Source organism: Megalobrama amblycephala, linkage group LG6, assembly GCF_018812025.1.
Source record: "Megalobrama amblycephala isolate DHTTF-2021 linkage group LG6, ASM1881202v1, whole genome shotgun sequence".
In the NCBI taxonomy this organism is placed as follows: Eukaryota; Metazoa; Chordata; class Actinopteri; order Cypriniformes; family Xenocyprididae; genus Megalobrama; species Megalobrama amblycephala.
The window spans coordinates 40,309,219-40,331,172 of NC_063049.1; the positions used below are offsets into that span (position 1 = coordinate 40,309,219).

Genomic DNA, 21,954 nt, shown 5'->3' on the forward strand with positions numbered 1-21,954 from the left:
AGCTCTCACATCCAGCATTTTTCTCTGGTACATCTGAACATTCTTCTCATTTATTTGCTCATTCATTTGACGCACAATTAGCTATTCTGCCTTGAGTTTGAATAAAAAGAGAAAGACCGAGAGAAAGACCGCGGAGTGATCCGAGAAACATGAAAGTAGCTCCGGCGTGTAACAGAACGGTTGCCTGGATACGGCAGAACTACTTGACAGTGCATGACGCAACAGCCGTGTGGCTGGCGTCACAATATGAATACTATATAAGCTGTGGGAATCGGCGCTTGACAGAAGTCTGCCTCGTCTTGCAGTACAGAGAAGATTAAGCAGAATATTATTATCATCTGTTGATCTTTTATGAACAGGTGAAGGAACTGGTGTCTGTTATCAGCAGCCTCGTTGACACTGCTTGTGTTTTTATGTTAACATGCGCTATTTGGACGTGTTTGACCGTCTCTTTTGCAGTGTTGGACTCTAGGAGCGACACTGAAGATGATGGGGATGACTTTTAATCGGTTACACTTTATTTTTTTTAAGGTGTCTGTGTCACAGGATAATTATACATTTAAGTGATGAGTAATAATAATTACTTTCTGTAGGGTTAGGGTTAGGATGAGGGTTTGGTTTAGGGTTAATTGTATGTCATTATGCATAATTTATTATTATTATTACAGTCTACATGTAACGTGTAACAATGACACTGTAAAACGAAGTGTTACCTTTTAATCATTTGACTTCTGATCCAAAGGTGTGAGCAAATGAATAATATTATGCACAAAATAATGTTTGTTTACAGGAGTTTGTTCTGCATATACCAACATCACTTTGTTGAATTATTTTCCCACTATAGATTAGAAAGCTGTGGAAGAAAAATAGCAGCATCCTGACAGAAAGAGCATTACTTGCTTCTGTGTTGGTAAATTCACACAAATCAAGCTGTTTTTGAAGCATTTAATATTTCTAGCAGTTTCTTTACCCAGTTCTGTCCTCTTCATTCATTGTAGTTTTCCTAGAGAAGGTTGAGATGATGGACGTTTGGCTTTTGCTGACTTTTGCTGATTGTCTATGATACTTACCTTTATAATCAGTGTGGCTCAGTGGCAACGGACCATTTCATGAAACCGCACTATAAGACCTTCACAGGTATGTTGTGTGGGACTTTATTTACTAATTACATTGATCACTTGATGTTAACGAGGATGACAGAATGTGAACCAGTCAAATAACATATTCATTTCCTGCATTCCCATAGAAAAAAAGCTGTAGAGATCCAAACCCACACATCAGACAAAACATTTCCGTTGCCACTGAGTCACTCTGATTATAAAGGTAAGTAAGTATCAGACAATCAGCAAAAGTGTGCATCAGTGTGCAACAACATGGACTAGGAGCGACACTGAGGATGATGGGAATGACTCTTAATCATTCGACCTCTGATCCAAAGGTGTGAGCAAATGAATAATATAATGCACAAAATAATGTTTGTTTACAGGAGTTTGTGCTGCATATACCAACATCACTTTGTTGAATTATTTTCCCACTATAGATCAGAAAGCTGTGGAGAGAAAACAGCAACATCCTGACAGAGAGAGCATTACTTGCTTCTGTGTTGGTAAATTTACACAAATCAAGCTGTTTTTTAACATTTTGTTTAATTTGTGGGTTTCATATTTCTAGCAGTTTCTTTATCCAGTTTTGTCCTCTTCATTCGTTCTAGTTTTCCTAGAGAAGGTTGAGATGATGGACCTTTGGCTTTTGCTGACTTTTGCTGATTGTCTATGATACTTACCTTTATAATCATTGTGGCTCAGTGTCAACGGACCATTTCATGAAATCGCACTATAAGACATTCACAGGTATGTTGTGTGGGACTTTATTTACTAATTACATTGATCACTGGATGTTAACAAGGATGACAGAATGTCAAATAACATATTAATTTCCTGCATTCCCATAGAAAAAAAGCTGTGGAGATCCAAACCCACACATCGGATAAAACATTTCCGTTGCCACTGAGTCACTCTGATTATAAAGGTAAGTAAGTATCAGACAATCAGCAAAAGTGTGCATCAGTGTGCAACAACATGGACTCTAGGAGCGACACTGAGGATGATGGGAATGACTCTTAATCATTCGACCTCTGATCCAAAGGTGTGAGTAAATGAATAATATAATGCACAAAATAATGTTGTGTTTACAGGAGTTTGTGCTGTATATACCAACATCACTTTGTTGAATTATTTTCCCACTATAGATCAGAAAGCTGTGGAGGAAAAACAGCAACATCCTGACAGAGAGAGCATTACTTGCTTCTGTGTTGGTAAATTTGAAGCATTTCATATTTCTAGCAATTTCTTTACCCAGTCGTGTCCTTTTCTCTCATAGTTTTCCTAGAGAAGGTTGAGATGATGGACTTTGGCTTTTGCTGACTTTTGCTGATTGTCTATGATACTTACCTTTATAATCAGTGTGGCTCAGTGGCAACGGACCATTTCATGAAACCGCACTATAAGACATTCACAGGTATGTTGTGTGGGACTTTATTTACTAATTACATTGATCACTGGATGTTAACGAGGATGACAGAATGTGAACCAGTCAAATAACATTCATTTCCTGCATTCCCATAGAAAAAAAGCTGTGGAGATCCAAACACACACGTCGGACCAAACATTTCCGTTGCCACTGAGTCACTCTGATTATAAAGGTAAGTAAGTATCAGACAATCAGCAAAAGTGTGCATCAGTGTGCAACAACATGGACTCTAGGAGCGACACTGAGGATGATGGGAATGACTCTTAATCATTCGACCTCTGATCCAAAGGTGTGAGCAAATGAATAATATAATGCACAAAATAATGTTGTGTTTACAGGATTTTGTGCTGCATACCAACATCACTTTGTTGAATTATTTTCCAACTATAGATCAGAAAGCTGTGGAGAGAAAACAGCAACATCCTGACAGAGAGAGCATTACTTGCTTCTGTTTTGGTAAATTTACACAAATCAAGCTGTTTTTTAACATTTTGTTTAATTTGTGGGTTTCATATTTCTGCACTGACCATTTCAACAAATCCCGGTCCCACTTTATATTAGGTGGCCTTAACTACTATGTACTTGCATCAGAAAATAAGAACACTGTACTTATTGTGTTAATATTGTTTTGCAAAACACTTGTGCTGCTATTGAGATGGGACAGGTTAGGGACAGTTTGGTGGTATGGGTAGGTTTAAGGGTGGGTTAAGGTGTAAGGGATGGGTCAACAGTCTAATTATACATGTAATTACAGAAATTAATTACACATGTAATTACATGCAGGTATTTTTAAAAAATATAAGTACAATGTAAAAACATGTTTTTACACAATAAGTGCATTGTATCAAATTTAAATTCAAGTACATAGTCGTTAAAGCCTACTAATATTAAGTGGATAATAAGTGCATTCATAGGTATGTTGTGTGGGACTTTGTTTACTAATTGCATTGATCACTGGTTCACATTCTGTAATCCTTGTTAACATCCAGTCAAATAACATATTAATTTCTTGCATTCCCATAGAAAAAAGATCGGACATCGACCCCACATAGGGCAAAATATTTCCGTAGCCACAGAGCCACACTGATTATAATGGTATGTTCGATAAATATTATAACATCATTGTTTAAGAAACATGGGGGGAAGAGAATCCGACGGCAAACAATCCAGCTGTTAGAATCAGTTCCCCCACCTATATGATGAGAGATGATGATGTAGTGACTTCAAAGATGCTAATTCTATTCTGTGTGAGGATGGAGCTTGACCAGCATCAGTTTAAAGATTTATTTTTGTCATTTTTGCCTTTTATTATGACAGGACAGTTTGTAAACAGGAAGTGAAGTGGGAAAGAGAAAGGGGGACGGGATCAGGAAAAGTCCATGAGCCGGGACTTGAACTCAGTTTGCCCAAAGCACAATGCCGCAATATGTCAGCACGCTTCCCATAAGGTTATCTGCGCCAACCAACCAGCATCAGTGTGATAAATATTAGAACCTCATTGTGCAAGAACCATTGGGGGAACACAATCCAACGGCAAACAATCCAGCTGTTGGAATCCGTTCCCCCACCTGTTCGATTAGAGATATTGATGTAGTGGTTTAAAAATGCTGATTCTATTCTGAGAATGGAGCTTAACCAGCATTAGTTAAGATTAGTAAGATTTATTTTTGGCGTTTTTGCTTTTTATCATAATAGGGAAAAGGGAGGGATGTGATCAAGAAAAGTGCACAAACCAGAACATGAACGCAGCCTCCCAAAGCACAACAGCACTATATGTCAGCATGCTGCCCATGAGGCTATCGGCTCCACCTAACCAGCATCAGTTTGATAAATATTAGAACCTCATCATTTAAGAAACATGGGGGCAACAGAACCCGAAAGCAAACAGTCTGGCTGCCAGAATCCGTTCCCCCACCTATATGATGAGAGATGTTGATGTAGTGGCTTAAAAGATGCTAATTCTATTCTGTGTGAGGATGGAGCTTAACCAGCATAATTTTAAAGATTTATTTTTGCCTTTTATTATGATAGGACAGTATGTAGACAGGAAGCAAAGTAGGAGAGAGAAAGGGTGATGGGATCAGGAAAAGTACACAAGCCGGGACTTGAACTTGGTTTGCCCAAAGCACAACGGCGCAATATGTCAGCACACTTCCCACGAGGCTATCGGCACCAACCCACCCGCATCAGTTTGATAAATATTAGAACCTCATCGTGTAAGAAACATGGGGGGAACAGAATCTGACGGCAAACAATCCAGCTGTATGATGAGAGATGTTGATGTAGTGGCGGCTTAAAAGATGCTAATTCTATTCTTTGTGAGAATGGAGCTTAACCGTTTTTGCTTTTTATTATAATAGGGTATTATGTAGACAGGAAGCGAAATGAGAGAGAGAGGGATGCGATCAAGAAAAGTGCACAAACCGGAACATGAACTCAGTCTCCCAAAGCACAACAGCACTATATGTCAGCATGCTGCCCACGAGGCTATCGGTGCCAACTAACCAGCGCCTGTTTGACAAATTTTAGAACATCATTGTTTAAGAAAAATGGGGGGGACAGAATCTGACGGCAAACAATCCAGCTGTCAGAATCCGCTCCCCCACCTATATGATGAGAGATGTTGATGTAGTGGCGGCTTAAAAGATGCTAATTCTATTCTGTGTGAGAATGGAGCTTAACCATTTTTGCTTTTTATTATAATAGGGTATTATGTAGACAGGAAGCGAAATGAGAGAGAGAGGGATGCGATCAAGAAAAGTGCACAAACCGGAACATGAACTCAGTCTCCCAAAGCACAACAGCACTATATGTCAGCATGCTGCCCACGAGGCTATCGGTGCCAACTAACCAGCGCCTGTTTGACAAATTTTAGAACATCATTGTTTAAGAAAAACGGGGGGGACAGAATCTGACGGCAAACAATCCAGCTGTCAGAATCCGTTCCCCCACCTATATGATGAGAGATGTTGATGTAGTGGCGGCTTAAAAGATGCTAATTCTATTCTGTGTGAGGATGGAGCTTAACCATTTTTGCTTTTTATTATAATAGGGTATTATGTAGACAGGAAGCGAAATGAGAGAGAGAGGGATGCGATCAAGAAAAGTGCACGAGCCGGAACATGAACGCAGCCTCCCAAAGCACAACAGCACTATATGTCAGCATGCTGCCCACGAGGCTATCGGTGCCAACTAACCGGCGCCTGTTTGACAAATTTTAGAACATCATTGTTTAAGAAAAACGGGGGGGACAGAATCTGACGGCAAACAATCCAGCTGTCAAAATCCGTTCCCCCACCTATATGATGAGAGATGTTGATGTAGTGGCGGCTTAAAAGATGCTAATTCTATTCTGTGTGAGGATGGAGCTTAACCAGCATCACTTTAGTGACCAATATCACTTTAAAGATTTATTTTTGCCTTTTATTATGACAGGACAGTTTGTAAACAGGAAGTGAAGTGGGAAAGAGAAAGGGGGACGGGATCAGGAAAAGTCCATGAGCCGGGACTTGAACTCGGTTTGCCCAAAGCACAATGGCGCAATATGTCAGCACGCTTCCCATAAGGTTATCTGCGCCAACCAACCAGCATCAGTGTGATAAATATTAGAACCTCATTGTGCAAGAACCATTGGGGGAACACAATCCAACGGCAAACAATCCAGCTGTTGGAATCCGTTCCCCCACCTGTTCGATTAGAGATATTGATGTAGTGGTTTAAAAATGCTGATTCTATTCTGAGAATGGAGCTTAACCAGCATTAGTTAAGATTAGTAAGATTTATTTTTGGCGTTTTTGCTTTTTATCATAATAGGGAAAAGGGAGGGATGCGATCAAGAAAAGTGCACAAACCAGAACATGAACGCAGCCTCCCAAAGCACAACAGCACTATATGTCAGCATGCTGCCCATGAGGCTATCGGCTCCACCTAACCAGCATCAGTTTGATAAATATTAGAACCTCATTGTGTAAGAAACATGGGGGGAACAGAACCCGAAAGCAAACAGTCCGGCTGCCAGAATCCGTTCCCCCACCTATATGATGAGAGATGTTGATGTAGTGGCTTAAAAGATGCTAATTCTATTCTGTGTGAGGATGGAGCTTAACCAGCATAATTTTAAAGATTTATTTTTGCCTTTTATTATGATAGGACAGTATGTAGACAGGAAGCAAAGTAGGAGAGAGAAAGGGTGATGGGATCAGGAAAAGTACACAAGCCGGGACTTGAACTTGGTTTGCCCAAAGCACAACGGCGCAATATGTCAGCACACTTCCCACGAGGCTATCGGCACCAACCCACCCGCATCAGTTTGATAAATATTAGAACCTCATCGTGTAAGAAACATGGGGGGAACAGAATCTGACGGCAAACAATCCAGCTGTATGATGGATTGGATGGCATGTAATTCTATTCTGTGTGATCCCACCTAGAGAGAGAGGGATATGATGAGAGATGTTGATGTAGTGGCAGCTTAAAAGATGCTAATTCTATTCTGTGTGAGGATGGAGCTTAACCATTTTTTTTGCTTTTTATTATAATAGGGTATTATGTAGACAGGAAGCGAAATGAGAGAGAGAGGGATGCGATCAAGAAAAGTGCACGAGCCGGAACATGAACTCAGTCTCCCAAAGCACAACAGCACTATATGTCAGCATGCTGCCCACGAGGCTATCGGTGCCAACTAACCAGCGCCTGTTTGACAAATTTTAGAACATCATTGTTTAAGAAAAACGGGGGGACAGAATCTGACGGCAAACAATCCAGCTGTCAGAATCCGCTCCCCCACCTATATGATGAGAGATGTTGATGTAGTGGCGGCTTAAAAGATGCTAATTCTATTCTGTGTGAGGATGGAGCTTAACCAGCATCACTTTAGTGACCAACATCACTTTAAAGATTTATTTTTGCCTTTTATTATGACAGGACAGTTTGTAAACAGGAAGTGAAGTGGGAAAGAGAAAGGGGACGGGATCAGGAAAAGTCCATGAGCCGGGACTTGAACTCGGTTTGCCCAAAGCACAATGGCGCAATATGTCAGCACGCTTCCCATAAGGTTATCTGCGCCAACCAACCAGCATCAATGTGATAAATATTAGAACCTCATTGTGCAAGAACCATTGGGGGAACACAATCCAACGGCAAACAATCCAGCTGTTGGAATCTGTTCCCCCACCTGTTCGATTAGAGATATTGATGTAGTGGTTTAAAAATGCTGATTCTATTCTGAGAATGGAGCTTAACCAGCATTAGTTAAGATTAGTAAGATTTATTTTTGGCGTTTTTGCTTTTTATCATAATAGGGAAAAGGGAGGGATGCAATCAAGAAAAGTGCACAAACCAGAACATGAACGCAGCCTCCCAAAGCACAACAGCACTATATGTCAGCATGCTGCCCATGAGGCTATCGGCTCCACCTAACCAGCATCAGTTTGATAAATATTAGAACCTCATTGTGTAAGAAACATGGGGGCAACAGAACCCGAAAGCAAACAGTCCGGCTGCCAGAATCCGTTCCCCCACCTATATGATGAGAGATGTTGATGTAGTGGCTTAAACGATGCTAATTCTATTCTGTGTGAGGATGGAGCTTAACCAGCATAATTTTAAAGATTTATTTTTGCCTTTTATTATGATAGGACAGTATGTAGACAGGAAGCAAAGTAGGAGAGAGAAAGGGTGATGGGATCAGGAAAAGTACACAAGCCGGGACTTGAACTTGGTTTGCCCAAAGCACAACGGCGCAATATGTCAGCACACTTCCCATGAGGCTATCGGCACCAACCCACCCGCATCAGTTTGATAAATATTAGAACCTCATCCTGTAAGAAACATGGGGGGAACAGAATCTGACGGCAAACAATCCAGCTGTATGATGGATTGGATATGTAACAATCCCACCTATATGATGAGAGATGTTGATGTAGTGGCGGCTTAAAAGATGCTAATTCTATTCTGTGTGAGGATGGAGCTTAACCATTTTTGCTTTTTATTATAATAGGGTATTATGTAGACAGGAAGCGAAATGAGAGAGAGAGGGATGCGATCAAGAAAAGTGCACGAGCCGGAACATGAACTCAGTCTCCCAAAGCACAACAGCACTATATGTCAGCATGCTGCCCACGAGGCTATCGGTGCCAACTAACCAGCGCCTGTTTGACAAATTTTAGAACATCATTGTTTAAGAAAAATGGGGGGGACAGAATCTGACGGCAAACAATCCAGCTGTCAGAATCCGTTCCCCCACCTATATGATGAGAGATGTTGATGTAGTGGCGGCTTAAAAGATGCTAATTCTATTCTGTGTGAGGATGGAGCTTAACCAGCATCACTTTAGTGACCAACATCACTTTAAAGATTTATTTTTGCCTTTTATTATGACAGGACAGTTTGTAAACAGGAAGTGAAGTGGGAAAGAGAAAGGGGAACGGGATCAGGAAAAGTCCATGAGCCGGGACTTGAACTCGGTTTGCCCAAAGCACAATGGCGCAATATGTCAGCACGCTTCCCATAAGGTTATCTGCGCCAACCAACCAGCATCAGTGTGATAAATATTAGAACCTCATTGTGCAAGAACCATTGGGGGAACACAATCCAACGGCAAACAATCCAGCTGTTGGAATCCGTTCCCCCACCTGTTCGATTAGAGATATTGATGTAGTGGTTTAAAAATGCTGATTCTATTCTGAGAATGGAGCTTAACCAGCATTAGTTAAGATTAGTAAGATTTATTTTTGGCGTTTTTGCTTTTTATCATAATAGGGAAAAGGGAGGGATGCGATCAAGAAAAGTGCACAAACCAGAACATGAACGCAGCCTCCCAAAGCACAACAGCACTATATGTCAGCATGCTGCCCATGAGGCTATCGGCTCCACCTAACCAGCATCAGTTTGATAAATATTAGAACCTCATTGTGTAAGAAACATGGGGGCAACAGAACCCGAAAGCAAACAGTCCGGCTGCCAGAATCCGTTCCCCCACCTATATGATGAGAGATGTTGATGTAGTGGCTTAAACGATGCTAATTCTATTCTGTGTGAGGATGGAGCTTAACCAGCATAATTTTAAAGATTTATTTTTGCCTTTTATTATGATAGGACAGTATGTAGACAGGAAGCAAAGTAGGAGAGAGAAAGGGTGATGGGATCAGGAAAAGTACACAAGCCGGGACTTGAACTTGGTTTGCCCAAAGCACAACGGCGCAATATGTCAGCACACTTCCCATGAGGCTATCGGCACCAACCCACCCGCATCAGTTTGATAAATATTAGAACCTCATCGTGTAAGAAACATGGGGGGAACAGAATCTGACGGCAAACAATCCAGCTGTATGATGAGAGATGTTGATGTAGTGGCAGCTTAAAAGATGCTAATTCTATTCTGTGTGAGGATGGAGCTTAACCATTTTTGCTTTTTATTATAATAGGGTATTATGTAGACAGGAAGCGAAATGAGAGAGAGAGGGATGCGATCAAGAAAAGTGCACGAGCCGGAACATGAACTCAGTCTCCCAAAGCACAACAGCACTATATGTCAGCATGATGCCCACGAGGCTATCGGTGCCAACTAACCAGCGCCTGTTTGACAAATTTTAGAACATCATTGTTTAAGAAAAACGGGGGGACAGAATCTGACGGCAAACAATCCAGCTGTCAGAATCCGTTCCCCCACCTATATGATGAGAGATGTTGATGTAGTGGCGGCTTAAAAGATGCTAATTCTATTCTGTGTGAGGATGGAGCTTAACCATTTTTGCTTTTTATTATAATAGGGTATTATGTAGACAGGAAGCGAAATGAGAGAGAGAGGGATGCGATCAAGAAAAGTGCACAAGCCGGAACATGAACTCAGTCTCCCAAAGCACAACAGCACTATATGTCAGCATGCTGCCCACGAGGCTATCGGTGCCAACTAACCAGCGCCTGTTTGACAAATTTTAGAACATCATTGTTTAAGAAAAATGGGGGGGACAGAATCTGACAGCAAACAATCCAGCTGTCAGAATCCGCTCCCCCACCTATATGATGAGAGATGTTGATGTAGTGGCGGCTTAAAAGATGCTAATTCTATTCTTTGTGAGGATGGAGCTTAACCATTTTTGCTTTTTATTATAATAGGGCAGTGGTTCCCAAACTTTTTAGCGTGGAGTACCCCCTGAAGGCATTACCATCCTTCCGCGTACCCCCTCTCTTCCACTTCGACTGCAGTCACAACTTTACCATTAAGGGACAATATTTGTCCCCTAAATTGATTTTCCAGTGCATTTTTTTTACCTTTATGAATAACTATAAAATAAATAATGTTTTAAATAAAAATGTTCAATAGAGAAATATGCAATGATGGTAAAACTAAGTAAAACTTTTAAATATTAAACTAAAACCGCCAGTAGGTGGCAGCAAGTCACTGTTTTTATGAGTGAGTCATCGAGTCATTCATTCAGTAACTAAGCAAGTGGCTGTGAATGAATCATTGAATCGACTCTCACAATTCGTTCAAAGCCGCAGAATTGTTTGCGAAACACAGACATGTGTTGTAGTTCTGCTGTGGTTTTCGTTATTATTTCATTGCAAAATAGAGTAAATACTGACAGTACTGTGTTTAAAATGTAGGTTTTGTTTTTTGACCTGTTGTATAATAATGTCACGTTTGCAGTCATGTGGATATTTGGGAACAATTGCATTGTTGCTCGTTATCATCATTAAATACAAGAACTCACACAAGGTATGTTTTTGTACCGGAGAAAGTTTGTCTTAAATCGAAATTAATTCATTATCTGTGTCTATATTTGTTCTTCATGCGAGTAAGTGTTAAATCCCCACTTTTACAAAGATGCATTATCGTGAACGACAGTAAGTTAGCGCGATTTAAGGCAGCAGAATCTGCACGCAATCTATCATATGCATGCTGCTTGTGTGGATACAGTTATTTTTGACTGCAAATGATGAGGTAATTTGATTAAATGTACTGGATTTACGGCATTTTGGCGGTTAGAAATACATGCTCTATTTTAATATTATTTTAATGTAGAATTAAATGAACTACTCAGCATTTTGTTCGCGTACCCCCTTTTGTCACCTCACGTACCCCCAGGGGTACGCGTACCCCAGTTTGGGAGCCACTGTAATAGGGTATTATGTAGCAGGAAGCGAAATGAGAGAGAGAGGGATGCGATCAAGAAAAGTGCACGAGCCGGAACATGAACTCAGTCTCCCAAAGCACATCAGCACTATATGTCAGCATGCTGCCCACGAGGCTATCGGTGCCAACTAACCAGCATCACTTTGGTAAATATTAGAGCCTCATTGTGTAAGAAACATGGAGGGAACAGAATCCGATGGCAAACAATCCAGCTGTCGGAATCCACTCCCCCTCCTATATGATGAGAGATGTTGATGTAGTGGCTTAGATGCTGATTCTATTCTGTGAGTGGGTGGAGCTTAACCAGCATCAGTTTGATAAATATTAGAACCTCATTATGTAACACCGTGTCTACACCGGACGCGAACGGGACGATGCGACGTGACACAACAAATTCCCGACAGTAAACGGACTCCCCGTTCTATTTCTGATGTAGTCTAAGTGCTTTGCAACGGTCGGTTTGTCGTATTTAGTGTCGACAGCTTTTAGCGTGAGGCCGACAACTGGATACCCAGTCTGGTGTAGACACAGTGTAAGAAACCTGTGGGGAACAGAATCTGACTGCAAACAATCCAGCTGTCGGAATCCATTCCCCCACCCTCATGATGTGACATGTTGATGTAGTGGCTTAACCTTTAAAGGCAGGAACACACCAAGCCGACGGTCGGCCGTCGGGCAGTTTTTCTTCGTCGGCCGACTAAGTTTTCTCAGTGTGTTCCACACCGTCGGCTGAAGTTGGTCCTCGTCGGCCTTTTTTCGGCCGATTTGAAATGTTGAATCGGCGTCGGAGCTCGTCGGTCCGTCGGGCCATCTGATCATTCTGATTGGCTGCTCAGCTACTGAGATATTTAATCTCACGCAGGCGCAGAACTGACGTGCTGCTTGGCCGTCGGCTGTTTAGCGTCGGTTTGGTGTGGCAGGGCAACTTTGGACACAGACGCCGCCGACGTGAGCCAACCCCGCAGTCTGCTTTCATCGCCAGTACTTCGCCGGCGTCGGCTTGGTGTGCTCTGGCCTTAAGCGTCCTTCATAGAGCAGCCCTTAATGAGTCCTTTGTGGACAAATTTGGGCATGAATGTCACAGGTGTGATCCCCAAAATGTCTTTAAATAAATGTCATAACACTATCTTCAATAAAATAAAAACACTCAAATGTATGCAGTTCAGTGTTGTTTTTTAACCTTTATTTACCTCTAAAATTACTATATTTTTCATGTAATTTAAAAAAAAAAAAAAAAAAAAAATGTTTTAAATATTCATTCCAGTAAGCTATAACCACAAACATTTGGCATATGTTGGTGACATCTGGTTACATATGTTGGTATAAAAATAGCAATTACATGAAATATCAATGGACACTATATGGCTGTAGTACTCACTGGCTGCATAGGTTGAAATGTATAAATGTTATAATGTTAACAAACTTGACCTCTAAAGTTTTAGATTTTAAATCTGGGTGTCCTGTAAAGAACACATTCAGGGCTTTGCAGAGATACCAAATGTTTGGAGGTTTGACTATGACAACAACTTCTTCTTGGTCTTTAAAAATGACTGACATTTATTTAGTGATGCTAAAGATACTTAGGTATTTTAAATGCACTCTTATGGAAATATGATAACATTCTGTAATTTCAAGTTGTTTGTCATATCAACATCTCAGGAAGATGTTATGGGGTTTCTAATCAAAACAAGGCACTGATTTCATACATGTCCACTGAAGAGGACTCAAGAGGCCCGTTTGAGAGAGGAGTGAAAAGTGAAAACTCTGAGTATGTTAAAGGGTTAGTTCACCCAAAAATGAAAATTCTGTCATTAATTAATAATTACCCTCATGCCGTTCCACATCTTCGTGGCAAATTAAGATATTTCTTATGAAATCAGTGAGGTTTTTTTTTTTTTGCTGTCCATAGACAGCAATTTACAGTAACCACCACTTTCAAGGTCTAGAAAGGTACTAAAGATATTGTTTAAATAGTTAACATGACTGCAGTGAAAAAAGAAGAAACACCTGAATATGTAGTATGTTTTTTGTTCATGTAGTAAGTGTGCATATGGGGAAATGGCAAGTGAAATGATTTAAAATAAATTTCCTATGTTCCGTTGATAATGATCATGTGATATAAAAACAACATATGATGATTGTGCCACATTGCAATACCAGCAGGTTTTTTGAGACTTTTGCAAAGCATCAGTGAATCTCAGAAACAATCAACATTTTAAAAATAGGTCTTGGTGTTGATATTAAATGCAATCATACATTTTTCATTTGATTCATTGCATTGCGTAATTAATACTTTTAGAATAACCATTTTGAGAATATTCATTTGAGATTGATTTGGACTTATAATAACAAATACTGTATCAATAATAAAGTTAATGAAGCACATTTTAAAATTATAGTTCCTAAAAAGATATAAAACTGAACTTTCTGATCTTTTTTAATGTACTGTATGTATGTATGTTAAATTATTTTGGATTGATGTGGAATATTTATTTAAGTGACATTAAAATTAACACAGAGAAAAGAGATGCTATTTTTTATTATGACATATATATATATATACATAAAAATGTGACAAGAGTCACATTTTTATGTTAAATCCTATAATATTACTTGGTAAGTTTCACATATACAAATGGTCTGAAAGGATACCCAGTATCACCCATTTCAAGGCTGAAGATTTACTTTGAAACCTTACAAGGCCTTTCAATCCACAAAGCAATCAGAACTATGGACATTTATAAAGGAATAAATTCCACTTTTTATTTTTTATCATACATGTATACCCTTTCCTGTTATTTTTTCTTCTTCTTCCTCCTTAATATGTGATAATTTTTATTGAATATCTTTGATATGAATGCTATCATATAAAATACCTGATGTTAAAAATGTTATTAATGATGCTATGGAAATATCTGTATCATTCGAAATGTTTCATGTATGTTTTGTGCCGCATGGTAGCAATCATCCAGCAGATGGCGATAAGATGCTCGGCCGGCAAGATAAGCATGCAGAAGAAGAAGAAAAGAAAAACACATGTAGGAAGGGTGCTTCATGTTTTCATATGCGATCCACTGTGTGAAATCTCCACTTTGAGGAAAATCACCATATATTAATAGGAAACATCGTAAGATCCCCGTGATGCATCAGTCACGACATCATGATCGTTAGGCGCTTCAGTTAAGAGTCAACCTCATCCGATTAACATTTGCATTAAATATATCAATACAGGCTGATATGAGCTGGATTATCTGATCATCTGATGTAAATATGAAGCTCAAAGAGCTAGAGAGCTGCCTTCAGCAGGTGGATGGATTTGAGGAGCCCAAAATACTCCTGGAGCAGTACCCCACCAGCCCTCATATAGCTGGTCAGTGTTATTTATTTATTTTTATGGAGAGCATGATATAAACTCAATAATGACACTTTTAATTAATGTACGGTGTGTTTTGTGAATGTATGGATGTGGTCTGCTAATGTCAGGTGCAGAAACATGAAAAGAACATGGCTATATTCGCAGTGTGGGTCACTGACAAATCTTCACCAAATGTGTTTTTTAAAAATCTTTTCAAAACTGATGTAATGCATATTTTTTGAGTCATGTACAGTGTGTTTAAACAAGTTTTAGGTGTTAACAAGTATGTCTTTTTTTATTGTTTTTATGTGAGGCGGTACAACCAAATAGTTTGCAATGTATGTATACTGTAGTTGTACCACCTGACATGAAAAGTGTACCAACCTACCCATACTTTAAATGAGCAGTTTTATAACCAGTGTTTGAGAGAGATCTACAAACCTTTTCACTCTGCCTTAAGACATTTGAGATTATACAAATATAAAAATTTTCAATTATCTTAGGTTTCAAACCTAAAATGAAGTCTACTATTTAGTTTTTAATTTTTTATTATTAAAGGATTAGTTCACTTTCAATTAAAATTTTCCTGATAATTTACTCACCCCCTTCTTTCTTCAGTCGAAAAGAAATTAAGGTTTTTGATGAAAACATTCCAGGATTTTTCTCCATATAGTGGACTTTAATGGGCACCAAACGGTTGAAGGTCAAAATTACAATTTCAGTGCAGCTTCAAAGGGCTTTAAACGATACCAGACGAGGAATAAGGGTCTAATGTTGTTCAAGATGTTCAATTATCGTCTTGCACTTGCTTCCGCTTTCCGTATTCTTCAAAAAGCTTATGCCGTATGTCCTTTTTCAAAAATGACCAATCATTTCACTAGATAAGACCCTTATTCCTCGTCTGGTATCATTTAAAGTCCTTTGAAGCTGCACTGTTTTTAATTTTAATTTTGACCTTCAACTGTTTGGGCTCCATTGAAGTCCACTATAAGGAAAATCCTGGAATGTTTTCATCAAAAACCTTAAAGGTGCCATCGAACGTTTTTTTACAAGATGTAATATAAGTCTAAGGTGTCCCCTGAATGTGTCTGTGAAGTTGCAGCTCAAAATACCCCTTAGATTTTTTTTTAATTATTTTTTTGAACTGCCTATTTTGAGGCATAATTAGAAATGCTCCGATTCAGGCTGCGGCCCCTTTAAATCTCACGCTCTCCGTCCCCTCCCGAGCTCTCGACTCTATCACTGCATAAACAAAGTTCACACAGCTAATATAACCCTCAGAATGGATCTTTACAAAGTGTTCGTCATGCATGCTGCATGCATACATCGGATTATGTGAGTATTATATTTATTTGGATGATTACATTTGATTCTGAATGAGTTTGAGGCTGTGCTCCGTGGCTAACGGCTAATGCTACACTGTTGGAGAGATTTCTAAAGAATGAAGTTGTGTTTATGAATTTTATACAGACTGCAAGTGTTTAAAAATGAAAATAGCGACGGCTCTTGTCTCCGTGAATACAGTAAGAAACGATGGTAACTTTAACCACATTTAACAGAACATTAGCAACATGCTAACGAAACATTTAGAAAGACAATTTACAAATATCACTAAAAATATCATGATATCATGGATCATGTCAGTTATTATTGCTCCATCTGCCATTTTTTGCTATTGTCCTTGCTTGCTTACCTAGTCTGATGATTCAGCTGTGCACAGATCCAGAAATTAATACTGGCTGCCCTTGTGTAATGCCTCGATCATGGGCTGGTATATGCAAATATTGGGGTCATACATATTAATGATCCCAACTGTTACGTAACAGTCAGTGTTATGTTGAGATTTGCCTGTTCTTCGGAGGTCTTTTAAACAAATGAGATTTATATAAGCAGGAAACAATGGAGTTTGAGACTCACTGTATGTCTTTTCCATGTACTGAACTCTTGTTATTTAACTATGCCGAGGTAAATTCAATTTTTGAATCTAGGGCACCTTTAATTTCTTTTCGACTGAAGAAAGAAAGACATGAACATCTTGGATGGCATTATTAGGAAAATTATCAGGAAAAGTTTATTTGAAAGTGAACTAATCCTGTAAGACACCATTTTAACTAGTTTTTTTTAGTCTGTGTTCATTTGTTCTGAAAGTTGCACCACCTGACATTTTGGGGGTTTAAGATAACAAAACATAAAATGATATGTATTATTTAAATGAACTAAAAATGAATTTAAACTAAATAGACTTTATAGAATTGATATGTCATGCATTTATCAAATTATTTTAAAAGGAAATAATCCACTTGGACATAAAAATATGCAGGTCATGAAGTCATTGTCCCGTACTCGTTTTCTTACTATTCCTGTGGTAATTACTGTGCAAATTTTCTGTCTTCCATATCTGAAATACTGCGCTAGGTACTGTATACCACAATTCAGTACATTTGTCTTAAAGTCACCATGAAATCAAAAGGACAATTCCTATTTTTTATTTTTAATATTGCATTAATATTGCATTATCTGTGCACACCATTACTTTTTATTACTATTATTATTATTCACATGCCCTCATAATGTTTACACACAGTTTCTGCCAATCTCATGTTAATCTTGTGTACCTATAGAGTAGTTGTGCATCCTTCACATCTCCAAAAAGTCTTTAGTTTTATCATATTTATTAAAGATACATACTCTGTACCGAGTCTTTCCGAAAACTGCCGAGCGCCTGGAGGCGTGCCGTGTGAGCGGAGGTAAAGAGTCACGAGTACGCACAGCTTTTGTGTAGAGATCGTCTGCAAGCTGTCAGTGGTCAGCTAAACTGTATTTAAACACACACAATACACCATCGCATTATCCCTGGATAACTTTTCAATCACTATAATGAATATAGTGTATGAATGATGAATAATGAATTTGTGTTGTTTACATTATATGCACTTAGGCGCCAATTGCCAACAACAGACATTTGATGCAGTTTTACTCTCCACCTGTAGTTTCGACTCATGACAGGGATCATTATTGCTGTGACCGCTCCATCTCTCAGTTTCAAACGATCTGTAAATCCAGCGTAGAACTGGGCCTTGTTTATGAAACCGTAAGCGCAGATCCTGAGGGCTTGAGCAGCCATGGAAAAACACGGGATATTCTCCATTCATTATAACCAATAAAAAAGTGATTGCAACTATCAGTTTTTATGGTTATTTTAATAACAAATGTCGAGAGCGCATCAATGTAATGCGTGAGAACAAAACTCTCAGCTCCACTTAGCGCTGAGTTCTTTGGGACGCAAGGTTATCTTTCCCTCACAAAGGTATGGTCTATATAGTATTTAGTATTAATGTGTTTAGTATGAATGTACTACATTCGCCATGTTGTCATTATCATGTGACCTACCAGTGTCAGTTGCGTAGCTTCATTTGCATCTGCAAATCATCTCCCGTGGCCTCATGGGATAGTAAAGTGTCCATCATATGCACACTTCAGAATATCACCAGAAGTATAGGTCATCCGGGACGTGCACAGCAATAGCGAACCACAATGATTCAATCACTTCCCGATGGATAAAATCAAGTACCTCCCTAAATTTTTTCTTGTGCGAGAAGCAATTTTACTCGGATATATGTTACATTAAAAAAAACACTTAAAACATTTTTTACATAAAATTGTGTAAAGATTGTAAATTTACAATGTTTATATGCAAGATGACAAATAGAAACCTGCTTCTGCTGTGGGACAAAAAAAAAAAAAGGTAATTGCAATTTTTTATCTCACAATTCAGAATTACTCAAAATAACACAATTCTGACTTAATTTTTGCAATTCCGAATTTATATCTCACAATTTTGAGTTAACATCTGACTTTTTTCTAAGAATTATGAAATTATAATTATATTTCTCAGAATTGCGAGTTTATAACACAATTCTGAAATTATTTTCTCACAATTTCGAGTTAACGTTTCTTAAGTCTTTCTCAGAATTGCACATTTTTAATACAGTTCACACAATTATAACAGAATTCTGACCTTTTTGGACATAATTGTGTGTTACAAGCTAAATTCTGCGAGATAAAAAGTTGAAATTACCTTTTTTTTCTGTGACTGAAACGGGCTTGCATAAGAAGCCACTCACTAAATGAAATATGCACATAATTGGGTCATGTGACAACTGTGTGACATAAGGTGGTTCACACGATGTCGGAATTACCGTAATTACGTGATGACAACTTGTAAAAAGCATTCACATCATTGTCGAAATCATGATTACGACTTTTAAACCCTGAATTTTCCCTGTCTTTTGTCTGTAGGCTGTATGTTGTACACCATCCACAACACATTTGATGACATACAGAATAAACTAGTTGCAGACCTGGGCTGTGGATGTGGAGTGCTGTCTATAGGTGCAGCCGTCCTTGATGCTGGGTAAGACCAACTTCATCCTTCTATCCATGGCCTAAAATTACACTCGTTTTAAAAATGAAATGAATCAACATAATCTTTCCTTACAAGACTGTGTGTCGGATTTGACATCGACGAAGACGCCTTGGATATATTCAAAGGAAATGTTGAGGAATTTGAATTGTCAAACATTGATGTGGTCCAATGTGACGTGTGCGCTATTGGATCCTCTTACGCCAAGAAGTTTGACACGGTCATCATGAACCCTCCATTTGGCACGAAGCACAACCAGGGTAAGAGTCAGCTTTAACCTCAACATGCAATGCTTGATTTCACCTTAACTTATATATCCATGTCTCCAACCTTAGGTATTGACATGCAGTTCCTGCGGACAGCGATTTCCATGGCAAGTACGGCAGTGTATTCCCTTCACAAGACCTCAACACGAGATGTAAGTTAACCTGTTATATCATAATTTCACAGCTTCAACTCTATACTCTATACTTACAATTGAATTGTATTTTTGTTCAGCACATTCAGAAGAAAGCAAATGACTGGAAAGTGAAAATGGAAGTCATTGCAGGTAAATTGTACTACACCTATAAACATACGACACACTACTGGGTCAGAAAGACTTCATTTGAAAGAAATTATTACTTTTATTCATCAAGGATGCATTAAATGGATCAAAAGTGACAGTAAACACTTAGATTTTTTCAAATAAATGATTCTCTTCAATTTTTAATAGAATAATCTTGGGAAAAATGTATCATGGTTTTCACAAAAATATTAAGCAGCGCAACTGTTTTCAACATTGATAATAATAAGAAATTTTATTTGAGCACCAAATCGGCATATTAGAATGATTTCTGAAGGATCATGTGACACTGAAGACTGCAGTAATGATGCTGAAAATTCAGCTTTGCTGTAATATGAATAAATTGCATTTTAAAATGTATTCAAATAGAAAACAGTTATTTTAAATTGTAATAATATTTCACAATATTACTGTTTTTACTGTATTTTTGATCAAGAGACTTTTTTCAAAAACATAATAAAAAAAAAAAAATCTTACTAATTCCAAACCTTTGAAAAGTTTTATTGTTTTATTGCAAGCAGGAGTTTATGCACTACCTGTAAGTTGTAATAAGCTTTATAGTTTGTCATAATATGATGTGAAATGTTGTTGTGTCCCTCACAGAGCTCAGATATGACCTGCCAGCATCTTATAAGTTCCACAAAAAGAAGTCGGTAAGTCCATGTTTTGCTGCAAACTTGTTTTTTTATATTTTCATATTTTGCATTGCCACTGGCAACATGTAGTCACTTTTTTTTCAGACTTTACCATGATAAACTGCTTATATAATTTTTTATCTGATTATTGTAGGTTGATATTCAAGTGGACTTCATTCGATTCACTCCAACATAAAGGTGTTGGACGGAAAAGGAGTTTGTGTTGCTTTGCAACATTTTAGTAGGGTTTTTCACTGTTGTACAAAAATAAATTTTATAAATTAACATACTGTATCATTTTTGGGTGGATACCACAGAAATACCAGCACTACTGTAGAAACACTATTGTTGGAACTTTATTCAAATTTGTGCTTTTCACATTTTTGGCAGCATACACAGTTGAACATCATCACAATAACTAAAAACAATAAATTACACATCATACATTTTTAGTTAAAATCCTGGGTTCACACAAATACAAAATCATCTAAATAAATACTGATTAAGGAATAAATACACTTAAATCATGTTTAAAATACCAATAGAGTTTAGTTTTTTGTTGTAAAATACTAAAAAGTCACTGTGCAAAAAGTGATGTGCTGTAACTGATTGTGCTGTTCAGTGTATATTTAGAAACAACCCTTTATCATCCAGGACAGATAACAGACAAACGCCCTGTCCCAAATGGCTCCCTAAACACTCACGGTCTTCCTACGAGTCTGTGACGTATCGACTGATGGGAAGAAGTCTGCCGCGGAGCTCGCAAAAGTGTGCATCAAGGGCGCATATTGACCGCAAAGGGGGCGCTCGTGACCCTTCTGAAGCCTAAAATTGACAAATGGGACACCCTAAGGTCTCGTGGACTTAACGGACACACGCCATTGTAAGTCCACAAGACTGAAAGTGCATAGAAGTGTGAAGTGTGCCATTTGGGACAGGGCCAAACTGTTTCTCACACATTATCAGTGACTTCACATGTTGAACAAATATAATATCATACTGACATCATCATTCACCAGTTAAGAATTATATATAGTGGGGTTCAAAAGTCTGAGATTCTCAGGGTAAGAATTCAAGTGATAAATTGAAACTCGTGTACATTTTCAGTTTCCAAATTCTTAATTGGTTTTCTCCCTTTTGGAGCTGACATGAACAAAATTTGATGATCATGATCTCCAGTATAATTTGAGATTATCCAAAGAGGAAGAGGAAGCAAGAACTTCTGAAAATTCAGATGATCAATGTAACATTTGCAGGGTTCCTACATAGCATAGAAAAGTATGGAATTTGATTTTAGTAATTTCCAGATCT

The 21,954-nt window shown here is 38.4% G+C and overlaps 1 protein-coding gene and 1 long non-coding RNA gene across 3 annotated transcripts; both read left to right on the forward strand.

Annotated features, from left to right (window-relative positions):
• The first annotated feature begins 10 nt into the window (after positions 1 to 10).
• Positions 11 to 6,909, forward strand: LOC125270719. The gene is made up of 12 exons (XR_007185439.1): positions 11 to 359; positions 845 to 910; positions 999 to 1,137; positions 1,247 to 1,438; positions 1,541 to 1,606; positions 1,712 to 1,850; positions 1,952 to 2,145; positions 2,249 to 2,517; positions 2,625 to 2,818; positions 2,920 to 2,985; positions 3,553 to 3,624; positions 3,847 to 6,909. It is a non-coding gene; the product is annotated as an uncharacterized LOC125270719 (long non-coding RNA).
• Positions 6,910 to 14,636: 7,727 nt separating this feature from the next.
• mettl5 (methyltransferase 5, N6-adenosine) lies at positions 14,637 to 20,928 on the forward strand. 2 transcript variants are annotated; one of them, XM_048194611.1, is made up of 8 exons: positions 14,637 to 14,792; positions 14,897 to 15,035; positions 19,320 to 19,434; positions 19,522 to 19,703; positions 19,779 to 19,861; positions 19,942 to 19,993; positions 20,612 to 20,661; positions 20,798 to 20,928. In XM_048194611.1, the coding sequence occupies exons 2-8, from the start codon at positions 14,936 to 14,938 to the stop codon at positions 20,837 to 20,839; spliced, it is 624 nt and encodes a 207-aa protein (XP_048050568.1). In that variant the 5' UTR covers positions 14,637 to 14,792; positions 14,897 to 14,935; the 3' UTR covers positions 20,840 to 20,928. The 2 variants fall into 2 exon arrangements, with proteins under 2 accessions (XP_048050568.1, XP_048050567.1); XM_048194610.1 differs by having other exon boundaries at positions 14,654 to 15,035.
• The last annotated feature ends 1,026 nt before the right edge of the window (positions 20,929 to 21,954 follow it).